Source organism: Anguilla anguilla, chromosome 9, assembly GCF_013347855.1.
Source record: "Anguilla anguilla isolate fAngAng1 chromosome 9, fAngAng1.pri, whole genome shotgun sequence".
In the NCBI taxonomy this organism is placed as follows: Eukaryota; Metazoa; Chordata; class Actinopteri; order Anguilliformes; family Anguillidae; genus Anguilla; species Anguilla anguilla.
The window spans coordinates 15,070,918-15,097,436 of NC_049209.1; the positions used below are offsets into that span (position 1 = coordinate 15,070,918).

At 45.6% G+C, this 26,519-nt stretch overlaps 1 protein-coding gene across 10 annotated transcripts in view; it reads right to left on the reverse strand.

Moving 5' to 3' along the window:
• Nucleotides 1–26,519, reverse strand: part of LOC118235548 (ecto-NOX disulfide-thiol exchanger 2-like) — a 176,798-nt gene that overhangs the window by 100,175 nt on the left and 50,104 nt on the right. For 6 of the 10 annotated variants that reach the window (XM_035432989.1, XM_035432988.1, XM_035432992.1 and 3 more), the window contains one exon: nucleotides 24,320–24,419. The exons of 3 other annotated variants lie outside the window; for them this stretch is intronic. In XM_035432989.1, the coding sequence (XP_035288880.1) occupies nucleotides 24,320–24,353 (34 nt within the window). In that variant the 5' untranslated portion in view covers nucleotides 24,354–24,419. Of the gene's footprint in view, nucleotides 1–15,839; nucleotides 16,153–24,319; nucleotides 24,420–26,519 lie in introns of those variants that run through there. One more of the 10 variants, XM_035432991.1, reaches the window with a different exon arrangement.

Here is a 26,519-nt window from a genome sequence, read left to right on the forward strand (position 1 = left end):
GACATCATCAGCCAGCCCTGGAACACCCTGCTGCACCTTCCCCATGTCTCCTGGGTGCTTGTTACTCAGGCACGCCAGCTTTGAACTTGATTACACCCAGGAGGGCTTTGGGCCTGAGTGCAGCTCCAGGGCCAGATGCAGGCAGTGGTGCAGAGCAGGAACGGAGCTGTGAGCACACGCCATGCATGAGCAGGCTGACACGAAAGGGTGAGGAGGAGGAGGAGGAGGAGGAGGGGTAAGGTAGATTTTGATTCGTCAAATATAGTGAGTCTCCCAGCATTTGCCTCCTCCCAACAGTCCTGGAAGCGGTCAGGCATAGCCTGGAAGTATCTTCGCCCTCGTTTCCACACTGACCCCCTAAAGCTATGCAACGACGTCCCCTGCCCGCTCGTACCACGTTTCCCTCTCCGTCTCTCCCTCTCCCTCCCTCACTTCCACCATCCAGCACACAGTTCCTCCACACTCCTGACACATGACTGCACAATACAATCATTTCCCTTTTGGTCTGAACGCCACTGCATGAAAGCTGTCGGTGCAGTCTAGGTTGACTGGCCCAGCGCGGGCTAATGAGGGCCGTGGTCCTGCTCCTGGAGGGAGAGGACAGCTCTTCAAACGCACGTCTTCACCTCAGCCGGCGCCGCCGACAGACGAGCGAACGGCGCTCTTCCCCAATGGCAAAGGCTCCACTGCTCGTCTCCCCTAACCTGTCACTGTGCCCTTTAACTGATTGGAAAGGGGGGCAGGGGTGTCAAAATAATGATCCTTCTTTCACTCCCAGAGCTGCGAGACGGACTCTGCAGACAGTCGAGTTGTCTTTTCACAAGGTATGTAGGCTAACTCAAACGCTCAAACACCGGCTTAGGCTGTATAACCACATATTTTCGCCAAAGCACCAGGTCCAAAAACATTGCGGAAAGGACAAAGAACAAATTTAGCTCTAAGCTTTCTAATTAAATCAAACACACTGCCCCCTCCTTAATTTCTTTGAGCATTCACAAACTGAATATGGTATACACATGATGCTTTAGCATTGGACAGCCAATTCCCACCCCCCCCCCCCCCCCCCCTCCCCATGGTGGAACATCCACAGTGACGCAAATAGACTGTGCTTCAGGGGGTGGGGAAAGACATTCTACTGCCTTTTCTGTGTGGCCCTATAAAGCTTTGCATCTTCATTTATAATGGAGCATAAACAAACACACCGTAAGATAGCTGGATAATTAGAGATGCTGCACAAATGAAGCCTTGCAGGGACTCATTCATTTACTTCTAAAGTAGTTTGTTAGGAGAGATTTGGCCGCATACATTTACAGCCAATAGCATTTTTATTAATTTCGGTAATGGCATTAGTGTGATTAAGGGACGTTCAGAATTGTTTGCAGGGTTTTCATCCATTGAAAAACTTTAAATTGGACCCCTTCTCCCACACTCTCATAGTGTTGGTCCATCATTACTACTCCTCCTGTAGGAGGAGCAAGATTACTTTTGAGGCATCCAGTCCATTAACCCAATTCCCGGCCTACCCTGGCCACCCGTCATTTCTTCTGCGGTCATAGGAGGACAGGAGGAAAGAAAACAGAAAGGATGTCACTAAAAAATGGACCTATACACATGCAGACCTCCTGCAAAGGTGTACCTAAGGTAAATAAAACAACATCTCCAGCATCTCTGCGCTTGTGTGGTCAGGCACAAGCTGACAGTCTAAACATATCAGTTCAAATAAAGCGGTGCAAATAAAAAGCTAAATTCTGGCAGACAATAAGTTCAGCGGTAAAATGCATCAAATTACCAATGAAAGATGCCATTAATCATGAGCACTGAATTGGCAGTTATGGTTTTGTATCATCGAGGCGATTTGACCACAAACAGACTGCATTTATGTTGAATCCAAGAGGACACCAGAGTTTACATGAAGAATTGAACTAACATTTAAAATGAGGAACATTCTGCAAAATTACATAAATGGGGTGAATGTGGTTTTTTCTGGGCCTGTGTGCAATAAACAGATGCACAAATGTCTTCCTGATGTCCACATTTCACAACTTGTTAAATTGATTTGAGTGCAAGGAACTTACAAGGAACTGCCTTTCAATTCATTTGTCTGAGTCTTCTGAGATTTATTTACACATACTGTTAAATACTATATGTCATGATGTAAGTTAAAAGCCCTTTAAAAAATGTACGGCCAACGTCGTCAAATTGCCTCTAGGGAGTAAAAAGAAGTATAACATACTTAGACAATGGATTTCTACAGGGATTATATTAGTCAAATGATTAGTCTGATATCTCAAGAGAGCATGGATTGTTTCCTCTTTTTTCTTATTAAAAATAGTCGGTGGTGGAAATATGGATTTTGAAAATTAACGGCTAGAAAACTAATATGATAATGGGTAATGGCTCAAGGCACTACCAGAGTATGTTAACCAGTATACCAAGTTTAATTTGGGGTAAGCACAAATAGATGAGGTCCAGGTAGCAAAGTATGTGGCAACAGGAGTAACTAGGCTAAGTGATAACTGGTTATAAAATGGGCCATTATTAGGATTTTTTACCGTTTTTTAAAATCATATGTTTAATAAAACTTTTTATCCATTTTAGCCTGCTTTAAAAATCACACAACTCCTGAAAATATAAACAGGCTACCCATTAAGAATAAGCAAAAACAAAATTCTTAAAATGTTTATTTGAACGTTGGGTTATTACGCATTTAAATGTGGCATTCATTAAAAATACACAATAATAGTTACTTTTTACTTATATTTAACAGATATTTTATAAAGGTTACTTAAAAACAATAATTATTAAACAAAAGTTTTAAATGTATCACTGTATTACGTTAAAAGAACAAGAATCGGTGTGTTTTCAAGCATTAATTGCCACCTAGCTTGATGACAATTGCTCTTCACAATCCCAGAAAGCTATCAGTGGCATTCTTATTCCTTTCTTTATACGGGAGGCCAATTTAGAGAGCACTTTAAAAACGAAACCTCTAGCAAGTAAAAATATAGATATATGTGAAGGAGATGTGTCATAACCTATGAAATGCAGTCAGAATGCGCGATGAAAAGTACTGTGAACTAAAAACTATGTTCACAATCACAAGAATAGTCCTTTCTGAAATGCACCTCTATTGCAATCTCCCAGCATCACAAAGGCAAGCCATTTATTCAGTACAATATTTACTGAAGCAATTCAAGTCAAGTACTTTGCTCAAGGGTACAATCGCTTGCGAATCGAACCCAAACCAAATACACAACCTGTGAGCCCAGTCTCTTCAAGCATAGTTCCCTAACAATTATATTGAACTGTCACATTACTACTTAAATCAACAACAGTAGTGTGGATTCTTGGCAGTTATCCACCCAGATAGCTGCCTATTCACTACGCAGTGATGCCAACAAAAATTATCACTATTATTATTATTATTATTATTATTACTATTATTATTATTATCACTACTATAATAATCATTATCCATCCATCCATCTATCCATAGTCTATACCCTATCTATTATTCTGGCTAGGGTTGCGTGGGTTGTTCGAGCCTATTCCAGTGTGCATTGGGCGAAAGGCAGGAATACACGCTAGACAGGTCATTAATCTATCGCAGGGCACCATTCACCTACCATTCACTCATACACTCATACCTGGGCAATTTAGAGTCTCCAATTAGCCTACCTGCATCTTTGGACAGTAGGATGAAACCGGAGTACCCAGAGGAAACCCACACAGACACAGGGGGGGCATGCAAACTCCACATTATTTTTTAATATTATTATTCTTTTTATTATTATTATTCAAAATAAACACCTAATTTACCTGAAAAGAGTCATTAGAGGATTTCTCATTGGGCGATTCACAGCCTTATGGAAGCCATCTTATAATTAGCCCAGGTTACACGGAACAGTAGGCAGTATTAATGGCCTGAGGATTCTGACAGACCACTCGTTCCACTGTGGTGCCTTGACTGTGGTGCTGAGGAAGCCCTCCCGAGTCCTGTGCTTCCATCTGAGCTGGCTGAGAGTGCACAATTAAGCAGGAGAAGGGAAAACAGATTTCTCAAGGCATGCAAACAAGGCCATGACCATAAAAAGCTGCGTCTTTAGAACGCAGGACATTTAAAAAATCTTTGTTTTCCACCAATTTATCTGAACACATCTCACTTGTGTTCAGATAAAAATAGATATGTTTGCCATCATATGCAAACTCAAAAATCCAACTCAACTGAACTTTTCATTCAAATTAAGCCCTTTCTCTTTGAATCTCATCATTGCTGTGTAAATATTATGATGAAAATAACAACGCAAATGTCAGATGGCGATAGACGATTGGCTCAAAGAAACAGGAGCAAATATTTTCTTGTGATTCAAGTCTGGGTCATTGCCCCTTGTAATCCTAAAAAAACACTTTGGAATATCTGCATATATAGAATGTAGCATATTTTTCCCAGCATTTCTGCACTAAAAAACACAGAATCCTGCATTAACGCAACTACTGGTGTATATTTACACGCTTCTTTAAACTGCAGAGCCTTTCATTCTTTCTTTTGGCTTACTGACATTTTTAGTTGAGAGTGAGGGACAGAAGAAGGAAAGAGAGCGAGAGAGAGTGTGTGTGTGTGTGTGTGTGTGTGCGCGCGCATGTGCGCATTATAAAAGAAATAAAAACTTATCTACCTCACTGTAGGATTTGTCGTTTTGTGATTCTCAGCCTTAGAGAAGCCACCTCATAATTAGCTTAGGTCACAGGGAGCCAGTGCAGTCAATAATCTCATTGTAAAGGATTTCAACAGAAGCTTACAATCATGAGAAGCATGAGAGAATCACTTAGTGAATCATGTGTTGCAAGCAACGCATGGGTACAAAAAAAAAAGTCAATTTTGAAAGTGAAGCACGGACAGTGCTTAAGTTCAAATTTCCTCCTGAAATCTGCCATATTCTATTTTTGCATCTGGTCACTGAGTTTCTGACTAGCGTGACATTATCATACGAGTCGCTGATTCAACATGCCTGTGGTGGCCGGCCACACTGGGCCAGTCGTCTGCCAGCACAAGCTACCAGAACTTGTCAAAGCACAAGTGCTCAACTACATAGGCTACTTAAAAGAGAAAAAATAAAAACAATGTTCAAAGAAAGACCACAGACGCTACAGACACCTGGGATTAGGAATGGATAAGTATGACATTTTCAATACAAAAACAAACTGGTATAATCATTACAACCATCAAGTGCCACGTCAGGGAGTCGAACCCTCCGCCGCATGGGGGGGGGGTGGGGAATTCATATATCGGTTGCACCCTATGGACTGCATCACAAACTCTCCCCAATGCACTGAAGAATTTCTAACAGTATCCTGGCCTGGGTACTTCCCCTGGTAAAAGTCACGACTCTCTATTTAGCTCCATTTTTCTGTTAACAAGCCTAACAGAGCATGCAGTCGAGTCCTCAAGGGAAGCAAACCTCGGAGCTTTCTGGAGTGAAGATGAAGGAACTAAATAGAAATATAATAATTCTGGAACATTCGGTCAGAGCGTCAGCAGGCGATTTATCTGCCTTGCTCCCACATCGGCAGCAGGGCTCACCGTGGCACGTGCTCCCGGCATCCGCGCCACACCAACTGACTTCATTAGTGAGAGGCTGCTGATGCCACACATCCACAAAGCTGACAGGTGTTCTGTTCATACCTCGCAAAACACTGTGTCGACCATGTTTCTGCCTCGCTGGCTCTTTTATCTCTACGTTTTCTCAATCTCAAGACAAAGTCAACAATCTCCTTATGAAACGAAGGTACGGTAAACTGCTAGCAGAAGCAGTGAAGAACCCGGTTTAAGGTTTGCTTCATCTCAAGCTGACTTGACGCGCCATGACGACTGTTCGGCGCTGCTCAAGATGCCAACCATGTACACTTGACTCCAAATGCATGAGCCCAAAGGGGCACTGCACTGTGGCAGGAAGGAGCGGATTCGAACAGGAGGACGTTTAAAGCGAAACGAGTCCCCTCTAACCTATCGCGGCGGAGACAATTACCAGGAGGCTGGGGTGGGTACAAACGCCACAGAAGATGAGAATTAATCTTTCCTTAATAGGCAGGATAGAGCCACATATTATCATGCAGGAACCGAGAAATACAATAATCTGGGGACTTTGTTCTATAATGGCAAGGGTGGGGACCCTGGGCGGTTTACAGCTTGCTGCATCTCGGAGGGACCATTTCAGACACGGAACAGTACGCGATATGAATGGGCTGAGGATGCTGACAGACCAGCTGTTTCCACTGTAGTGCCTTGTCTGTGGTGCTCTGGAAGCCGTCCCTGGTACCGTGCTTCCTCTGAGCTGGTTTACAGCGCGCAATAAAGCAGGAGGACAAGGGAAACAGATTTCATGCGGCATGCAAATCAGCGAGATGTCTGTTCACACCTCTCTTTAAGCTGGACAGCTTTTCATCCTTTCATTGGCTGACTGACATTTCAGTCAGTTGAGAGTGACTGAAGGAGGGGTGTGTGAGAGTGTGCGTGTGAGAGAGCAAGAAAAAGAAAGAAAGAGAAAGAGTGTGAGAATATAAGTGTGAGGGAGTGGGAGAGAGAGAGCATGCGAGTGAGTGTGTGTGTGTATGGGGGGGAGGCTTGGAAAAATGGAAGCGGTACCACACATTCTCACTCCACCTGCACAATCCCCCTCCTTGGGGGCAGAAGACTGTCGTGCTGATGTGACCTTCATATGACCCAGACTTATGAGAGCTCGGTACATCTAACAAAAAGACAGAATACTTCAATCAAACTAAGAGAGTATCAAAAAGAATGTGGAGGCAGGAGAGCACGCAGTAAAGCCATTTTGAGAGGGAGGGAGAGAGATGGAGGGAATGAGAGAGAAAGACAATGTAAGAGCAAGGCCATAGACCTCTTTGGTGAGAGGGCACGTTTGATGTTTGCGAGAGCGAGGGCGAGAGTAAGAGAGCCAGAGAGAGAGTAAGAGAGCAAGAGAGAAAATGTGAAAAAGGCCACAGACCTCTGTTGAGAGGAGATGTTTGCAGGAGAGAGAGCGAGAGACAGGGAATGCATTTCAGAGATACATCAAGGCTAAATGAGAGTGTGTGAAAGAGCAGGAGAGATGAGGACATGGGCAGGGTGAGTGTGTGTCAGTGTGTGGGTGTTCATGAGGAAACGGAACAGCACACTTGTGTTATCAGGCCCCAGAAAGACAGGGGCAGATCACCTTACAGCAGTAAATGATAGTAAACATATACATCTTTTGACTTGTACTTGTTTAAAGGTATACTATGCAGGTTTTTTAGCCTTGCTGTGGCTGTTTGATTGTCTGTTTACAATCAAAGTCACCTCCTCTGTTAATCTGTTTTTATACCGTTTTTATTTTTATATCTCCGTTTTCCAATAGCTGTCACCATTGAATTAAGGTGGATTCTGGTTCTTGAATGAGCCCTGTCAGCTCATCGTTTTGTGTCGCGGTACTAGTGCTTCTTTACCTCTGCCAATGCAGTAGCTAGCTAGCAACAAAGGCACTGCTGAAAGCTAATCCCACCCCACATTTTCTGCAGCCACACCCACCCGTCCCCCAAATACAAAAGAGCGTCATGGCCAGAAATGTCCCAAACACGTCTTAGAACGTTACATTACATTTATTTGTCATACGCTTTAATTCAAAGTAACGTACTATAAGGGAATACCGAAGGTCATTGGAAGAAGATATACAGGCAGAGGAGCACAGATTCGGCAAACACGCACAGAGTGCATAGTACCTGCCTTTAACATTTTTTACTTCTAAAAGGCTAGAGAGAGGTGGAGGTCTATCCCTTCTTTTATATTACCAGCTATAGAAGGAGAAATAGGGTGTGTGCTGCTTTACATCCAGTACCCAACCTCACTGTGGCATTCCTGTGACTGTTTAGGTCTTTTTTTTTCTCCTCCAGACAAGATCTGGAACTCCGCATCAAGTCTCAAAGGCAACTTCCCTGAGCTACTCAAGAGCAGCTGCTGATGAAGCCATTCAGTTAAGCAGCAGAAACACAAATTGGGATGTACTCAGCGACTCACCAAAATAAAGGTCAGTCCAGCTCTACTTTGTGCACTTCTTAATCACAAGGGACTGTTGTTCAACAAACAAAGCTTGCAGTATCTAGGCAAAAACATCGAAGCTGGTAGCCCCTCTCCAGATAGTGCGGTAATAAACATAGCTTTTTTTTAACATCGTTCAGAATTTACTTTGTGGGTCATTTACTTCTGTCTCTAGTGAGCAAACGCACACAGATTCCTAATTATGAGAGTAATGTGTGCGTGTGCACTTCTTTTCATGCCGTCTTGCAAATAAGAGCAGTGCAGTTCAAAGGCATCCATTTAGCCTCGGCTGCGTATTACTACGGGGCTCTGCTGAGCTGGGAACTGGTCACCCACAGCTCACTGCTCACATTTTGAAGCAAACAAGCAGCAGTCCCCCCCCCCCCCCCGAGCCCTGAAATATGGAACTATAAAGCTGCGTGAGGCCATAAAGCTGCACCTATTTGCTGATTTGTGGATTCAATCATCTTCCTGCCATAATGGCGTTGAGACTCCTGATGTAAAGGCAGGTGTGGTCCGCGCCTGTCCTGGGTGTAAACTGTCCTGTGGGCTCAATGCAGTTCAACTTGGGGCACCCACGCCCAAAGCTGCTAAAATACTGCATGCTGCTAAAGAAGAATAGGGCAACAAGAGTTGCGAGAAACTTTCTGAGCCTTGAATACAGGCTATGCTGCAGACAGTCTGGTGCAAAGAGACAGACTAATGACTAAAGGGTGACTCACAAGGGGAAAAAGGGCAACCCTGTGTGTTAAGAGTGGATGGCACTCTGTCCACTCTGGCTTTCCCCGGCCATGCTGTATGTGGGTGGGAGAGCTTCCCGCCCGGGTCCGGTGTACATAACCCGGCGACAGACGGAGGTCGCGCTGCGGGCCGGCGCTGCCTCTCGTCGGCATTCAGATAAGGACAGCGGGGGAGCGGGGGGAGCGGCGTGACGGCCTGCTGACGGCCGGAATGTTTCCAGGGCCCGGCCTGGCGCACTGGCTGCAGAGCGAGAAGAAACGGCCTGCCAGTCACGCCACCTGCCACCTCGCCTCAGCAGGTCTGGCGGGCGTGGGCACAGCGAGGGGGGGAACGGCAGCAATGACATTTAAGAGTTACATTCCCAGCACTTAGCAGATGCCCTTATCCAAACATACACAGCTTATGTTCTTTGTACATATTTACTAAAGAAACATACTATCTTGCTCAAGGGTATAACAGCAGAGCCCCAACCTGGATTCAAACCTCCCACCTCAGAGTCAGGAGCCCAGTTGTCTCTCTGACCATTATACCACACTGCCACGGTGATGCATTAAAACGCCACTGCTGAAAAATCACGCTGCCCCTGGCCAAACCACACATTCAGGTCCTTCCCCTGGAAAGCTCCAGGAACAAACCTGGCTTAATCTGAAACTCCTCCAAAAAACAGAAAGACAGCCCGACGACAGGACCCTTCAGCAGAAAGACGCTGAGCGCTGGAGGGCTGCGGGCGTGGAAGGTGTTGGAAAGGTGAGGACAGCCAGGCAGGGGCAGCGCCAGACCCGCGGGTGGTGAGTTCTCACGCCCCGAGCGGGGTGCTCTCACGCAGTGAGTGTGTGAGGGGGGGCGGGGGGGGGAGGGGGGTGAAGAAATGAACACTGACAGAAACGACGGGGGTGCGTGTCTTCCACCGGATAAGCTTTCAACAAACTGAGAGCCCTGCGCAAGTCGCACCGTGCGCCAAGACCAACCCCACGTTCCAGGCCTCCGAAAGGATCCCTGGAGGACGTGAAAGGATCCTGTCCGATGGAAAACCGCTGCCTCTCTTTTCTGGTCTGAAAGGCGACGAGTTGGCAGAAAAAATGCTCTTGTCAGAAATGAATTTTTCAGGCACAGGTTTTGCGCGATGCTCACAATGCCGTCTTGAAACTCCCAATTCAATCTATATTTTCTATTTGATCTACGAGACATGATATTTCATTAAGGTCTCGGAGTACAACTGTGAAACAGGAGCAAACACAAAGGGAGTGAAACACTTTTTCCTATCAAGGACGAAGCTCCAGGTTAGCAGATAATGCATGTCCTGTGTCCCAACATTTATGAAAGGAAAATCAATGGACACAAACAAGCTGCATTCAAAAGCGGTTTCAGACCTGAGCCGTTCACTCTCCAGACACAGAGAATGACAGAAGAGAAGTGGTCTGGAACACCATTGCTGAAAAGCATCAGACATACAGGCTTGGCATCCCTTGCAAAGAGATGACAATTAAAGGTACAGCACACGATACAAAAAGTACGAACACTAATCCAAGAGCACCTTTAAGAACGTGCAACATGGATGAGAACACCCTGCATAACATGCCCTTCACAGAAAACCATTACGGAAGGATTAGGGCAAGCTTTAATATACAAGTGACCTCTCCCCTTCTTGCCAGGTAGTGTGTAGAGTTACAGGACTTTGCAAAGGGCATGCAATACACATGTAAACATAGACTACATTAAAATCAGTGGCAAAACAAAAGTTACATTTTCTTTTCTATGACACTGCACACCTTTTCATTGATCCCTAGTTAATGCTGAGCAGTGTAAGACGTAAGGGCATCGGGTTTACCCACATGGAAAACACTCCTTGTTGACCATTTGGCTGGAGTCAACATGGCAAATCCCGAGGTCAACATTGCTAGCCTGAAGCGGCAAACGGTAAACAGGCAGACTGGCTCCTTTGACAGATGTTCACTTAAAATCAAACACTGTGGAGTTTATTCTTCTTCCAAACTGGTTGCCAGACTCCCCATCCCCCCCGCCCCCCCCGCCCCCCCCCGCCCCCCCAACCCCTTAAAAGAATTCTGAAATAAATTCAGAAGCACAGAGCGAGTCTGTGTGTAAAATCACAGGTTTTCTGCCAAGAAGTCTGGAAAAAAAAACTGACAAAATCATCAACAAGCCCATTCCTTTATGCCTGGAAAAGGATGGAAAATAACTGGGCAGGCTCATCAGACAAGCTAAGCTTTGGGCTCTTTTCTCCTGTGCCTGAAAGTGCTCTCACACTAATGGAAGTCTTTGCTCGGTTACTCGTATCTTAAAAATGAGAACCTTGAAACAGCTCAAACTTTTGAATGAACTAATAAACAGACAAATCACTTTTTTCCCCGCTCCTGCTGGAATGCATAAAAAAGCACTTTGCTCTCGAAGCACTTCAGGAAGCGCTCTCCAGGGCCCAGGATTCTCAGCTGCTTGACTAGCAAAACGTGTCCGGCCCGTCCCCAAAAAGTCTGGATTCTCTGCGAACGCATTAGTAATTATCTGGAGCTGCGGTCTTTGCGCCTTCGGCAGACGGCCGATGGGACCGCGGGTACGGTTTTGCGCCACAGCAAGTCGCACAATCGGGCTTCATTCATCCCACAGCCCGCGCGGTCTGAGCGAACGTCGGAAAAGCAGCGGTCCGACCGCCCGGCGACAAGTTTCTATTCACCATTCAGCTTTCAGTTTGATCTAAACCCATTTTCTGGCCTTTCATCTCATCTAATTGGCCTGTTGAGATTAAGATGTCTTTTTTTGACGCGCTTCTTTTCAGACAGCATATTTAGGGACATGCATGTTGGTAAGAGAGAAATTCTCACATATTTTGTTTTATTTTTTTTTTACCATCAAGTCCACTTAAGAATACAGCGGTGTTGCCGTTTCTCCTCCCGTGTCACGGAGGCCCTGGAAAGGCGGGGCATCTCCTCGGCTGAGAAAGCGGCGGCGCCCCACTGGCATCTAGCGTACCGAGCGCTTCTGAAGCATCAGCTGGCACTCTGCCAATCGCGCTGATCCGCGACTGAAGTTCCCCTCTCCGACGTCTCCGCAACGGGGCCAGCGAGAAAACAAGTCGCGGGGGGTGATGGGGGAGGGGGGGGGTGGGTGGCAGGCTTAAAGCACCCCGCTTATAACAGCCGACGTGACCCACGCGACCAGAGGGCCCCGACACAAAGCGCTGCTGGGTAAATGGAGAACTAATTTGATTCAGACAGGTCACGTAAGCAGGCCTTCGGGACCCGCTGGGGGGGAGCAAAGCTACGGGCTGAATCTTACAGCGCAATTATACACGTCCCCGGGCATTTCATCCTGTGGCACTGGGGAGTCTTCCCGGGCATCGCCAACAGCGCCCGCGCTATAGGGAACTGCAAACACATGCTCTTCCTATTGTCGCTTTTAAAACTAGCACCACTTCACACGGCTGGAGACTGGGCCGGAGGAAACGGGGGGCGCAGGGAGATGCAGCGTCCTGCACCTCGCCTGTCATCTGTCATCCAGCGCGCCAGTGCCACTGTCGACTCTTTTTCCTGGCTTCGTTTCAAATGTGGGGGGAAAAAAGGGGGGGGGGGGGGGATGTTTTGCTTTATCTCCCGGGCAACACTCACATGCTCTGCGACGGAAGTGTGGGCAAGAGCGTGATATACTGAGGACCAGATTAGTGTGCCATGAAGGATCCATAAAACTGCCAGTTTGTGCCGTCATGCTCGAGCTTTTAAACTGGCCTCACAAATTGCTGTTGAGAGCAACAGGAGAGGAAAATAACAAAGCACGATCAATTCATTTGCAGGGACCCCTGCAATGCCAGAACACGGTCGTACACTGTAAGCACAAAGTAAGTATTCACTGGGGAAGAGTCAGCGCCTCAAGTGAAAGTGCAATTTAGTACACCCCTTTCTGTCCACACCACAGCTTTGTCATTTCAGCCAATATTTCCCCTGTACTGCCAAAACATAGCTGGGAGAGATAGCCAGGGCGAGAAGTCAAAATTGAAGAATCCGACCTGAAGCCCATAAAACTAGACTAGACTAGACGGATAGCCATCAGCGAGGTCTAAAGGGACGTTCCCTTGAGAAGATGCGGCAATCGCACAGAAGACACTTCCTTATTCTTATCCACCGAGCTCCACTGGGAGTGCAGACCGTAAGCATTTTTCAACTGCGGGTTCATTCAACGAAAAAAAGGTTTCCTTAAGAGAAAAAAAAACACACACACACACACACAGCACACACCTTGAAATATTTTCGCAGCAGGGCGCAGAACGACGACACTTCTAATTATCAAGAATGAAGTAGCATTTGTGGCTCTGCCAATTATCAGTCATGCAGCTTCTCCGCTTATGGTAGCGCTGCTTTCAATTAGCCAGTCATGGGCTGCCGGAGCTGTGAAAGATCTGCAGGCATGTCGGGAATGCACAAATCAATGTGAATACCACAGTCAATTACCGCCAATACTCTCCCGGAGACAAGCTCATTCCAAAAACAACATCAAATGCACTTGACTTTTCAGAAAGGTTGGAGCAATTCCAGTGCACTATGGGGGCCTGAGGGGCTACAATTTGTATGACTGCCAGAGGGGATGGAGAAAAAAAGAAAACATTACCTGTAAATTTTGTAAAGGCCTGAATTCAAAAGTACAAACTGGATGAGACAACAAAAAGATAAAAGAACATATATGATACGGCACAACTTGACAAAGCAACAGAAATTAGGCCTAATAATTCTTCAGGCTGATCATAGGCTGACACGGCAAATATCACTGAGCAGCGCAATGGGGGAAATTCGACTTGAAAGAGGCAGAATTAAATGAAAAAGCATTATCTTGCAATTAAGATGTAAGCATGACAGAGAAAGATAAGACTAGATACTTTGCCTTTGGTTATAAGAATTAGATATGCATAAAGCTCTATTAATTTGAACGAGGCACTCATTTTAAACTCTTGAAAGAGAATATTGGACATTTCATCTCATGAGCTAAAAACCCACGTGCACAAATGACTGCGTTAAACTGCTAGCTGCACATTTTATAAAAATACTTGTGCTCGTGTCCTGAAGAATACAAGGCTCTCAAACATTAATGTTACAAAAAGCAGGAAAGCTTACTCCATACATTGATACTGTACTGTATGTGAAGAAATTCTTTCTAATAAAACCTACAAAAAATCTTACCAATTCATATTTCCAATTCACTTCATAATGCTAACAAAAATGTACCTATAGTTATAAACAAAAAAACTGGCATCAGTCTCCTTCCTGAAAGTTGGGTGATTGCTCGCCAATGGACATCAATAAGAGGTAGGCTGAGTGTGTCACAGCAGTGTTCAAAGATGCAAGTAATTTCAATTTCCACTTCCAGGTGTCATTCATCAAAGGTCATGCTAAAGTAAAAATGGTTACTCAACCACCATAACGTGACTTCAGTGGATAAACAATGCTCATTCATTCAATGGTACGAAAGGATTGCAAGGACATCTACAATCTACAATATTATTACAAATATTATTACAAATTGTTATCAGTTTCACATACAGTTTGGAAGGAGCCCTGCTGACCAGTCAAAAGGTCCTACAAGGCTAAGGTAAACAACTATACTGTTCCAAGATGGATCTTGAGCCCTGGATTAAGGTAAGCAGAAGAAATGTATTCATACATACCCTTCCATGAGAGGAAAGGGAATAAAAATACAACTGATTGCATTCTGTTCCCATGGCTATCCAGAAAAGAGTATTCAAAAATAGCAAAAATTCAAAAATAAGGATTAACGCAGTCTCGTCGACATCTGTATTTCCTCTTAGTCAGAGCTCACACCCCAGTACTCATTCAATTCAATCCTGTGAAGAGATCAACAGGAATGTGCAGTGTTGTGCCATGTTTAAAACTGCCAGCACTTTTTAAAAGCAAATTAGACTATGTTTAAAATATAATGCGGTAGAAGCGGCTCCAGAGTGGGTTTTCCGAATGTCCCAGCTAAGAATGCATGCCGGTCGCTGGTATTGTTTCTTAATATGTAGCTCTCGTTCACTACGCTGAGGAACTAATAGATTTCAGTAATCATGTGTAATAAATTCAGATTGATTAAAAATTGATACTAGGCTGTCACTCAGTAAATCATGCCTATTAATGTTTTTAAAACTGAAACCTCAATCAACATAGCTTCTCCCTGTACTTACATTACGGAGGAGTCGCTACTGAGATGAGTAACTGTAGATCTGACTGTGTTTATCGATCAGAAGCAACAGAGTCGTTTTCCGAGTACTGTGCTGGAGCTAGCGGCTCCATCTCCACCTGGCAGCAGGGAGGAAGCAGCCATGGAGGCTGAGGATGTGGTCAGAGAGAGTGGAGCGCTGAACACCAGACACACTCTGGACCAGAGAGACGGATAGCCAGTGGGTGAAGCCAAGAGCAACTTGGGATCGTTTGCTTCCACTACTGGTGAGCGGGGCCAGACTCTGCACAGTGTGATGTGGGTGGACTCCTACACAAAAGATGCAGCCTGCCAAGCAGTGCACTGCACACATTACAACATTAAATATCTCTAAAGGGAGAAGTATTTCCATTTCCAATTCATTAATGACTACATCTACCTCTGTAAAGTTGATACAGAATGCATAATCTTCAATCATTTACTGTCTGAAAAGGATTAGGTAGGCTACAGAATTCTCAAGGCTTGCCTTAAACAACACTTAAGTATATGCCCTCAAACAATGAAGCACATGCCCCAAAAACCATATTAAGGAAAACAGACAGCCATAAAGCAGATAAAAATAAAAACCAGATCTAAAATCAAACGCAAACGGAAGACATTAAGATCTGCGGACGAACCGCGATGTAAAACTTCCGAATGATTCTTTGAGTTATTTTGATGTAGCATGCGCGTTCATTCATGCGTCTGGGCAGAATAGTGTGGAGTCGTGAATACAACTCAGATGTTAACAACTGGGAGAGACAAGAACAAACAACGGAAATAAACCGCAGTAGCAGTTTGTGAACTGAACGCCAACAATGAAGTGATACCATACCTGTATACTGTACGAGAAACATCGTGCACAGAGCTTGCGCGAAAGAATGATAAGCTCCTCTTGGCTTTAATCCTCGGTAATGAAAATGTAAAGAGAGTCGTTGAGGGAGAGAAAAAATCCTTGGGCTGCGAAACAGCTCGAGCTTGTGCTCCCGTCCGCTCCGCTCGGCAGATTGAGTTACAGTGCAGCAGGCAATCGAGGAAGGCTCCTTTTAGCTATTACCTGCGTGCGCGCACATACACTACATATTCAGATGAATGCAAACACACGGGCACACGTTCACAACATACAAAAAACAGACGGTGGGTAGCTGAGAGGGGACAAATGGGTACATACGGACATCTGCGATCTGTCCAGACGTATGTCACTGCCCGTCTCCGCAGACAGACTGATTAATTCTGCCCGGTCTCAGCGGGGACCACGGGGCGTAAAAACGGGTTAGAGAGAAGCGAGTGGCTGGGGAAAGAACAGGAGACAGGGAGGGGCGAGGAATAGCATAATTAGCGCGGTGTTGGACTGCAGCGGTTCAGCGGATTTCACGCATCTAAGGAAACGGCGAAACTTGCCGCCTGGGTCTTTGTGAAAACGGAAATGGAACTTTAATTCGAAAACATTTCGGCACTGTTACTCTGAACGCTGTTGATTTTCAATTCATTAACGTATACAGCCAACCTACTAGAAAGAAAATGTCTTAACTTGGGAGTTCCAGAACAGAGATACAGGATATAAACTTCCCGTCTGAGCAACACCGAAACGGACCCTCGAAACCCGCTCATTCTATTATATAATATTTATTTGCATTTTTCCTGACAGTAAATTAGATATATCGCTAGAACTACATGTATCAAAAACAAAGCATAGGTGTATCAAATGAACATATCGTAGAGAGTAGACACAACATGAATTATACCGTAATGCTCAATACCATCAAATTGGGAAGTATAGTTATAATATATTCTGGGTAAAAATTGAAATCTGTTGTAACACAGCATAAACGAGGAAGCAAGCAGAGACAATATGGGACAATATTAGAGAATATTTCAGATGGGGCGAATGAATGTATTTATATGAAACCGCCGTTAATCCAACTTTTTAAAGATAAAAATCTCTCATACAGTGAATGAAGGGTGGCTACACATTGTGAACAGATAAGACAAAACAGACGTGCGGTTGAAACAATCTAGGCGTGCGCATGATGAGACGAGGTTAGGCTCGAAGGCTGAAGAAAAGATTTATATTTTAGCACCCGTATAATTGCGAGAGTTCCTCTCTGGTTAAGGGAGGTGGCGTGTTGGAACCGCCAGCAGGGGGCATCAACTATGTGCTGTAGCCTCAGATTGACTGCAAGCAGGTCGTGTAGTGTTGACCTCAGACATACTGTCCTCCATATAGTCGCACAATTTTTTGTCTTAAGAATAAGACAGAATAAACCGATATTAGATCAGCTGCTGGGTACAGACCTTAGATAATACTAAATAATTTCTACGGACAATGCAGGCAAAACTCCGGGAACAGTCTGCATGTTTTATATAAGGTTTTTCAGCAGCCCACTACCAGCTCCAATAAAATGAAAGAGAACACCTAAGGGCCCGAACACCTTTTGGATTAATGTATGTCGTGACCGTTAGTTAAAGCCAATTATCACAAATGCATACAGTACTACATTCATGTATAAACTGAACATACAGCAGCACATTCATGTATAAACTGAATATGGCACGCCATACTATAGTAAGACATAAGGGAATGCATTTTCTGTGATTCATTTGCTCAGCAGTCCTTGGCGGTTAAATAATGTACATATTGTTCTGCACATAATTTATGCAGCAGGATATTTTGCGCAGTCCAGATTACTGTGCTCAAGGCTAGCATACCACAGCCCCACACAAGATATGACAACACCAGAACAGCACTTGGGACAGGAGCCTGTGACCAGAGTCACAAGCTCATCAGCTGACCCGCTACACAAAACGGCGACATGACACAACAGCATGTTGGCACGTCACAAACTTGACAACTCTGCATTTAAAAAAATAAAATAATAATTATTTATTTTTAAAAACTGCATCGCCAAAAGTTAGAAGTTACGGTAGGTGGAAGGCAGGGCAATTACTCCCAGGCCAATGGGAGAACGGCACAATCCTGGTTCAATACAAACACTGCAGTTCAATTCAAGGCTTGGCAGACTGACAAATGGCCAGCTTCACAGTTGGCAGTACTCTTCCAAATCTGGCCTTTTCTACTTTCCAACACCCTTTCCCTTTTTTGCATATCCCCAGCCTCACCACCAGTTCCCATAACAGCGTGAACGGAACACACCGAATGAGCTGCAACACTAAGGCAGCTGGGTTGATTATCTATGACCTCACACAACACTTGACAGCTTGACAGAGGGTGCTTAACTTGAAATAGATACAGAACTTACAGCTCATTGTCACTTAATAGACTTCACGAGACAAGCCACACTAAGCCCCAACCTTCTGCACTCCCTCAAGTCTTAATGGTGGCCAAAGTTTCTAGGTACTAGTATTGCCTATGGATACCGGGGCACCATGCTTTCTTGGTCTTTTATGGGGTCATCGAATTTTAAGGGGGTTCACAAATCCCACTTGCACACATGAGCAAGAGACAATCGAAGCCTCCCAGCCAAACGTTTCCTGAATCGATTATGAAATGCAACTTAAACGCAATTAGCAAAACAAACGAGCCGTTCCATTTTCACGGAAGTGTGTCGTTTATTGCACAATTTATGAAGCCATTTTCTGTAAATGGAAATTGCACAGAGATGCAACAGCTGCGGAGCGATAGTGGTTTACCTCAACATAAAAAACTGACCAAAGTCACATTAAGTAAAGACCGGAGGTGAAGAATTTAAAGCAATATATTAACACATCAAGATAATTAATATCAGGTCTGAGACAAAGTGAAGGAACAAGGGAGAAAACAGGCAGATGAGAAAATGCAGTGTAATACAAATTAGTGCCCATGAGCAGAGTTGAAACAAGGTCTGTGGGGTAGTCATTTTGTACGGAATTAATTATCTTTTCGAAAAGAAAATGTTTAGAAACCGCTGTTAGTTTACTTTTCAGTGTGGATCGGAGTCTTAATAGGACCCAAAGCCAGCTTGCTCTAGTGTAATTTAACCGGAACTCTTTCTTCTATTTGTGCCATTGACACAAAGTCAGTCTTCAACAGATAATGTTTCACTGCACTTGCTCAATACAACACAATCAATAAAATGCTTCTTTGGAAATTACAGTTTAGCATTTAGCAGATGCTCTTATCCACAGCAACTGTCGCAGACTACATTCTTGCATACAGACCATTTATATATTTACTGAAGCAATTCAGGTAAAGTACGCAGCTCAAGCAGAACAGCAACTCCCCAGCTAGAATCCAATCTAAAGTCTAGGAGCTGTAAGCCCAGTTCCTAAGCCATTATGCTACATTGGCACCCTTAGCAGGTATAAGCTAGACTTAAGTTATTTTTTCAGCATGCTCACAACCATGCCTTTGTGAACCTAAACAAGGGATAGAGGGGGCTTTGGACCTGCACAGGTACCAGGTTACTGCAAAGAGAGGAGCTGAAAACTGAAATCTGCAAGAATAATAAAAACATTCAAACAGACAGATGGGCCTTCCATTAATTGATTAAGTAAACACAAAAACAGCAAGAATATTCAGCCTTTTCGAGTGAAGTGCCAAAGCCAGGCTTGAAACTGTGAAAGACAAATCCCTCCCCGGGTGCTTGCCTGGACACGGGCAGGGTAAAGGTGCGTGTTCACATCAAACATTCACGCTTTAATTCTGACACTTTTATAGCAAATGTTCAACCTTTATTTTTTTTTTTTTTAGGTTGTTTGCCGGTTCAATAGATGCAACGCCCTAGGTTTATTACAATGGAATGCAACAAGGAGGTGGAATAGTCAGGCATGTGTATTAGCTGCAGGTGACCTGTAAGCACTCATGTAATAAATAGCCATGTGGTAGCCTAATTAGGGAACAAACAGGGAACTACGCTCTTGACACCTGACTTTTGAACTCCAGGATCAATAGGATTCTGGCGACCAGTGAGAACAACCCTTTTTGTCAAGGTTCAATAAAATCCATGTGTAATTGACCGTGCAAGAGACAAGAAACTGCTTCCCTGATGGAAACAGGGCAAGGAAAGCTGAAACATGAACCCTTTCGATTTTGCTGAAGGGGGAAGAAGAGGTGGAAGACGTTCTCCTTGGCTACACAAAAGGCTGACAGACTGTGGAGCTCCAGGTTGTCCGTTCAAAAGCTTCGTAAATTGACATCCCTTTGAAAGCATTTTCTTTCACATCTTTGTAAATATGAAAATGAAAAAACTGAGCCCGAGTATTATCATTATCTGTATCTTTGTACTTTTTCTGAAGCCTCATTTTTCATACTTTATTTCAATGGCTCCAGTGAAGTTGTATAAATAAATTACACCACCTGTCAAGGCTAAAACTGTAAGAACTCTTAAGTTAGCCTGAATAAGGACGTCTTTGAAGCAAATATTAAAAACTAATAAAAAAGAAGCTTAAATCGTGCACGAAGTACCACACACGTCAAAGAGTAGCCTAGTAAGAATAGAATGAAGCACAGTAATTTACAGAGCCAGTTTGTCAGGAACCCGCCAGCGTGTCAAAGGACCTCTGTGATATTTAGTGCGGTCTGTTTCGGGATCAATAAAATGCATCATTACAGCTCAGACGGACACAGGGGGAAAATGTCCAGAGCAAAGGTACATCGTGTTTAATGAACTTGGCTTCTGGCAGGCTGAATGTCTCTGGTCATCGACCTGCCCAGGTGAGTTCAGCCTTCTCCCCCCCGGGTGACAGCAGCTGTCCTGGAGTCAGGAGGGCACTGCCGATGTCTTCTCCCCCAATTTGGAGGCATCACAGCACTCAAAGCTTCAATAATTCAGAACCGGCCATTTGTGAAATTTTCAAATGGTTTAAGCCAAGGTGGGGGCTTATAAATGGAGATGGAGGCAGGATATTAAGCTCAGAAGCCCTGCGATAAACCAACTAATACTGGAGAGGAGAGGGAGAGAGAGAGGGGGGGGGGGGAAGGGAGAAATACAGAGCAAGGAAGGGAGAGGAAGAGAGAGAAAAAGAGAAGGAGAGAAAGAGAATGGGAGAGGGGGAGGGAGAGAGAGAGAGAGAGAGAGAGAGAGAGAGAGAGCACATCAGCAAGATTCTGCAAATGCAATTGCGTGAGCTCAAGCGACGTTCCTCCGTGGCATGAATATTAAAGGGAGGACGGCGCTTGCAGGGCTCCTGCAATTCGCTCCCTTAACCCCCTCAAAGATTTTTATCCAATTTGCATACAGAAACTGTGCTGAAGGCAGGTGCTGGCACCTCAACGACGCAAGTCCCAGTGTACGCAGCCGGCACGGCATTAATGGAAAACGCTCACACTGGCTGCAGTCAGCACAGACAGACCACGACTCGTCTGCCGCGTGTACACAAGCAGACACTGGCTGCCAGTGGGTATTCTAATTTGTTCTGGCAGCCAAACTTTGCATCTTGCACGATTCCTCTCACCAAAAAAAGTGTCAGCTGCTCAGAAGAACATTGAGCAGTTCCAACGCCGGACTTACGGGATGAACACTCACTATCAGACCAAATAATCACTGGTACCAGAAGGGTTTCAGAAAGAAAAATACTTTTACATAATGAACGCCGAGACCATCCACCTGCAAATTATGAAGGCCTGCAGAGGGGAAACATTTTACACTCTAACTAAATGTTTTTTTGTTGTTGCTTTTGTTTTCGCGCACCTGTCATCAAGCTCCTGACGTGCACAGCGATGCATTAGCTCAGAGGGTCAAGCCTGCTCTTTGTTTGATCTGAAGATATTGATTTTTATTTTTTATTTTTTTGGCGAGAAACACAAAACGTATAAACTCTCGAGAGCAGCTGACACAGGGTGGCCATTTAGTCGATAAATGCGATTCGGCAAAGATGCATTATTCATCTGCTCTACAACAACTCTCATCCGCGGCAAACTTACACAGCTAACGTTCGCACATTAGCCTCTCGGCCTTGCTGCCGGACGCCGAGCGAGTCTGAAACCGAAGGGCGGCCCCGCGGCGGGCCGAGCCCGTTTATCGAGGGACGCTGCCACTCAACTTCCCGACAACCCCTCCCTCGTCCGCTCTGCGGCCCCGTCTCTCTCCGCCGGTAATCACCGGCTTCACACCCACCGTTCGACCTCCACCGCTTCACCCCGCGCCCCCTAATGCCTCTGGGACACATTTCATTCCAACAGTAATTTTCTGAACGCCATTAAAAATAACACGGGCATCATATTCCGGCGGACATGAGCTGGAAAATATAGGATCGTTGACCACGGGTCATTATTCGGTCGTGATTCAAGAGAACGGTCCAAGGTAAATTGGAATGACAAGTTGTTAATATATCCTATATATAAAAAGCACCCATTACTGTTCACTGTAACTGAACGAAGACGGTCGCCGTGAATGCATTAGCCTACAAAACAGCCCTGGATGGATAAATAACCCTGGAGGGAGTGCTTCAGAACCCCTGGTTTCATTGGCCTCAACTAGCCGCCCTTGACTTTCAGAACTTCCAGAGACAGGCACCCTTTACACCCAGTTGTGATGCAATATGCTGAATGCAAATCAGGTTGCATGAGTGGTGGACTCTGACCTGCTTTAGCACGTTCGCTGGATTCTTAATCGGAGCTTAAAGATGGCCAATAAAACGGAAACCCAGTGCTATCCGATAAGAAACTCAGAAAACCCATTACGTTTGAAGTGAAAGCCAACGTGATCAAATTTAATAAGACTGGTTTGTCAGAAGCTGGAATCGGTAGGCTTTTGGACCTATGCTACCGTGCAAACCATATTTAAGAAATGGATGGGGTAAGATAACGGTGATTTTAAAAGTGTAACTTCACTGCAAAGCACTATTACTGTACAAGGCAACGCGGGGGATTAAATATGGCGTTAATGGCAATGTCCACACAAAGGACTTTTTTATTTGGACATGGATAATTTAGACTCGATGCCTCTTTCCGGAATGCGACCTGTTGTAAGTGTGATAACCGGTTATGTTTTCGGTCTGTTTGTTTCGACGCTAAAAAAAAGCGTGCACTGCACTGCTTTTCAAAAAGCCATTTCCTTCTTCCCCGGTGCTTTCGTGGTGGCCCGGGAGAGGAGCAGAGCAGCAGGAGCGTACTGTAAGCACTCCCCTCTCTCTCTCTGACGACCCTGGCAGTCTACGGCTGCCCAGCGTGTCATTGGGGGGGGGGGGGGGGGGGGGGGGGAGAACTAATGTACCGGTAACCTGAGAAATCCTGGCCGAACGAAACCCGCCGTATCACTGCTGAGAGGAGGCCAAAGGCCCCCCTGCCGCTGACCATCTCCTGGCGTGTCTGGATAGCGCCGCAGGCGAGGTGCAAACGGGCGGCAGAGCGGGCCCGGGCCTGGTCATGCGCCGACCGCTCTGACCCGCCACGGCGCTCGGGAGCTCCGACCTGCGGGAGGCGCGCTCTCTCCCGAAAGTCGCGTCTGCTTCCCTGACCTCCCGTGGCGTTCCTCCGACGTCCCCTGCGGGGCGCAGCGGTACAGGCCGAGGGGCGCTGGGAATCTGGGGCAGGCGTTGCGACGCGAGGAGAGGAGCGGCGAGGTACTCGCGGTGCGATGATCGCACGGACGGAACGCGGCTCAAGGAGAGCAGCTGAGGCAGCAACCCAGGGAAAGCTATGAAAAATAGCACAGGGGAGAGGGCGGTGCCAAGGCTGCGCCCCCGCTGTACCTCGGATTGGTCGGTGGCCAGCTCTGGGGGGGGTTGGGGGATGGAAGACCTACTTAAGAGAGACTGTGAAAGTTCTGAGTCTATACAATAGGGCTCTAGCTGAACCCAATAGAGATGGAGTGGCAGGACCTGCTACAAGCAGTTCATGCTCGAAAACCCACCAATTTGTCCGAATGAAAGCAGTTCCGCAAAGAAGAGTGGGCTAAAATTCCGCCACAGTGAAGTGAAAGACTGATATCAAATCATAGAAAGTGTTTAGTTGCAGTTATTGCTACTAAAGGTGGTGCAAACAATTATTTAGTTTAAGGGGACAATTACTTTTACACGAGCTATATTGCATGTTCGATAACTTTTTTATTAAATAAATAATAATTAGAAAAATGTGTTTTATGTTTACTAAGGTTTCCTACGTCTAATATTACATAATATTTGTCTAAAGATCTGAAACAATTCAGTGAGACAAATATGCAATAACTGAGAAAAACAGGAAGGGGGCGAATACTTTTTCATGGCACCGTATATCCATACAGCTATATGAACAAATCCCCCTCACACAGTACAGGTCCTGAGGAGGCTCTACCTTTTTGTGAAAAATGGTCAGGAGCTGCTTCTGGAGCCTAGGAGGACCTCCAACCCACCTCCCCCCACCCCCCCTTCAGAAACCTGCAGCAGCAAGCTCCTTACCTGCAGCTCGGCCGGACCTGTAGTCCTTGTACATCTTTACGTTGCCGATGCCTGCCCTCCAGTAAAGGCTCTAGCGGTTTTCCAAGTGACAGCTCTGTAACTAAAAAAAGAACAAAACAAATCAACAACCATGAAATATTTATCCCCTTTTTAATCATGCCACTCAGCTCCCCAACAGCGCCTCCCCAACTCATAAATCCCCCTCCCTGCTCAAGGACACGGAGAGAGAGCGATTTAATGCGGATCTGCCTGGATGCGCCCGTCACGAATGAAAGGAAAAAAGAGAGCAAGAGGGGAAAAAAAAAAAAAAAAATCTGTAATTTTGCTCACGCCGTGAGCCAGGCAAACACTGGTACCGCAGTGTTCTGTATGCTGTGAACCTTACCCGGGACAAAAATAGCCCCGTGACTGACTGGGAGAAGGTACCGCTGGGCGTCTCTTCAGTCCAGCTCACGTAGGGGACTTGGAAACATCAAAAAAAAAAAGAAAAAAAAACGTGCAGGACACGTGCCTGCAGGGGCGCTCGGCGACGCATTTCGCTAGCGGTAAGCGGCGACGACGGCGCTAATTGGTTCCGTCGCGCAGAGCCGGGCCCCACTGGGGGCTCGTGTGCGCCGCCAAAAAGGCCACACGCCACCCACGCCTACTCCGCCCCGAAGGTGCCTTCTGAGCCTCCGGTGCCCTGTGGGTTCGTTTTTTTTTTTTTTCGTTTTTTTGGGGGGTGGTATCTGTTGTATACTGCACCAGTTAAAATCGTGTGGGGAAAATCCGGTCATCCGGTGACTCGGGATAGACATGCTGTAATTGACAGCCCTTCCGCAAAGCGGAACACGCGTACGCTCGGCTTCGCCTGCGCGGGCACAATTCCGAGGGAATCCCGTCTTTCTACACGGGCCTCCTCTCTACCGTAAATATTTCTTTCTGCAAGTTACGCTTCAATCTCCGAGGCCTTCCCGGTGGCCCGCTAAGTTCCCGTGGAGACGAGCGGCCCTCAGCCCGGCGGGGGGGGGGTGGGGGGTCATGCTTCAGCGGAGCCCATTTCTCCTTGCTTCAGTCCCATTGATCTCTGACCGTGTTACAGATTCACACAAGCCAGCCTTTGGTCCCACGCGAAGCCCAGGCCTCCTTCACACAGGGGGGTCCTGGACTTCTCTAGATCAATAGCCCAGACGGACAGCGGTATCTCTGGCTCCCCCGGAGGACCCCCTGCGCTCTTAATTTGCACAAGATTTGTAGTCATATGATGTGCTTTGTGCGCGGGCAGGTTAAGAGGTCACAGCAAGCCCACCTACATAACCACCCCCCCCCCCCCTTGCTGCGGAAACTCCGACAGAGAACCGGCTGATCCGCTCACACGCAGTTTGAGTCCCCATTTGTCACACTGAATAATGGCTAACAGGCTGAACTTGTCTTCCCTAGGAGGACGCTGGCTTTGCCTGTTATTTCTCCCGTAAAATGTAAATACATTGACAGAATATGGAGAAAATTAGGGGGGGGGGGGGGGAAACAGCCTTAAATGTTTATTACAACACTTTTTCAGTTCACCTCGAAATATTAGTTTAACTAGAATTTTTATAACGTCCAAGGATTATTATATTCATTAAACAACAAATCAGCACTTATGCTGTATTTGCACCCCGTTCGTGTTACAACGCCCAGTGGCAGATAAACAGAACATTTCAAAGGAGAAACGGATAAATCCGCTAAACTAGAAACACACACGACACTGATTCTCTCATTTGTAGGAGACAAAAGCGGAAGAGGAATTACGGACTAAAGGCGCTTCGCTTTCCTCAGAGAGACATTATTTCACAGGAAATTACTCTCACTGCTTCCAGCTCTGTCATATAGAGCATTACTCCTTTTTAAATTTCAGTAATGCACGATTACAATATGCAATTCCACTGGCTTCAGATGCTTTTTCTTCTGGTGATACATTTCACAGGAAAAAGTTTCATTTTGGAAACAATGCACTGTATGAAAAACTCCTGCATGGGAATAGGCTATATCAAGGAGGGCTTTAACTCTGTCCTTATAACTAGTTTTTAGTTCAGCCACTCCATTAAAAAACAATAACATTGGGAAGATTTTTGCGATTTTTGTCTAAGAGCTTTTATCAGTACATATACAGACTAAAAAGCAATTCATTACCATTTGCTTTGTTTCTGTTGTCGATGTGTTTGTTTCCAGTAGACTACCA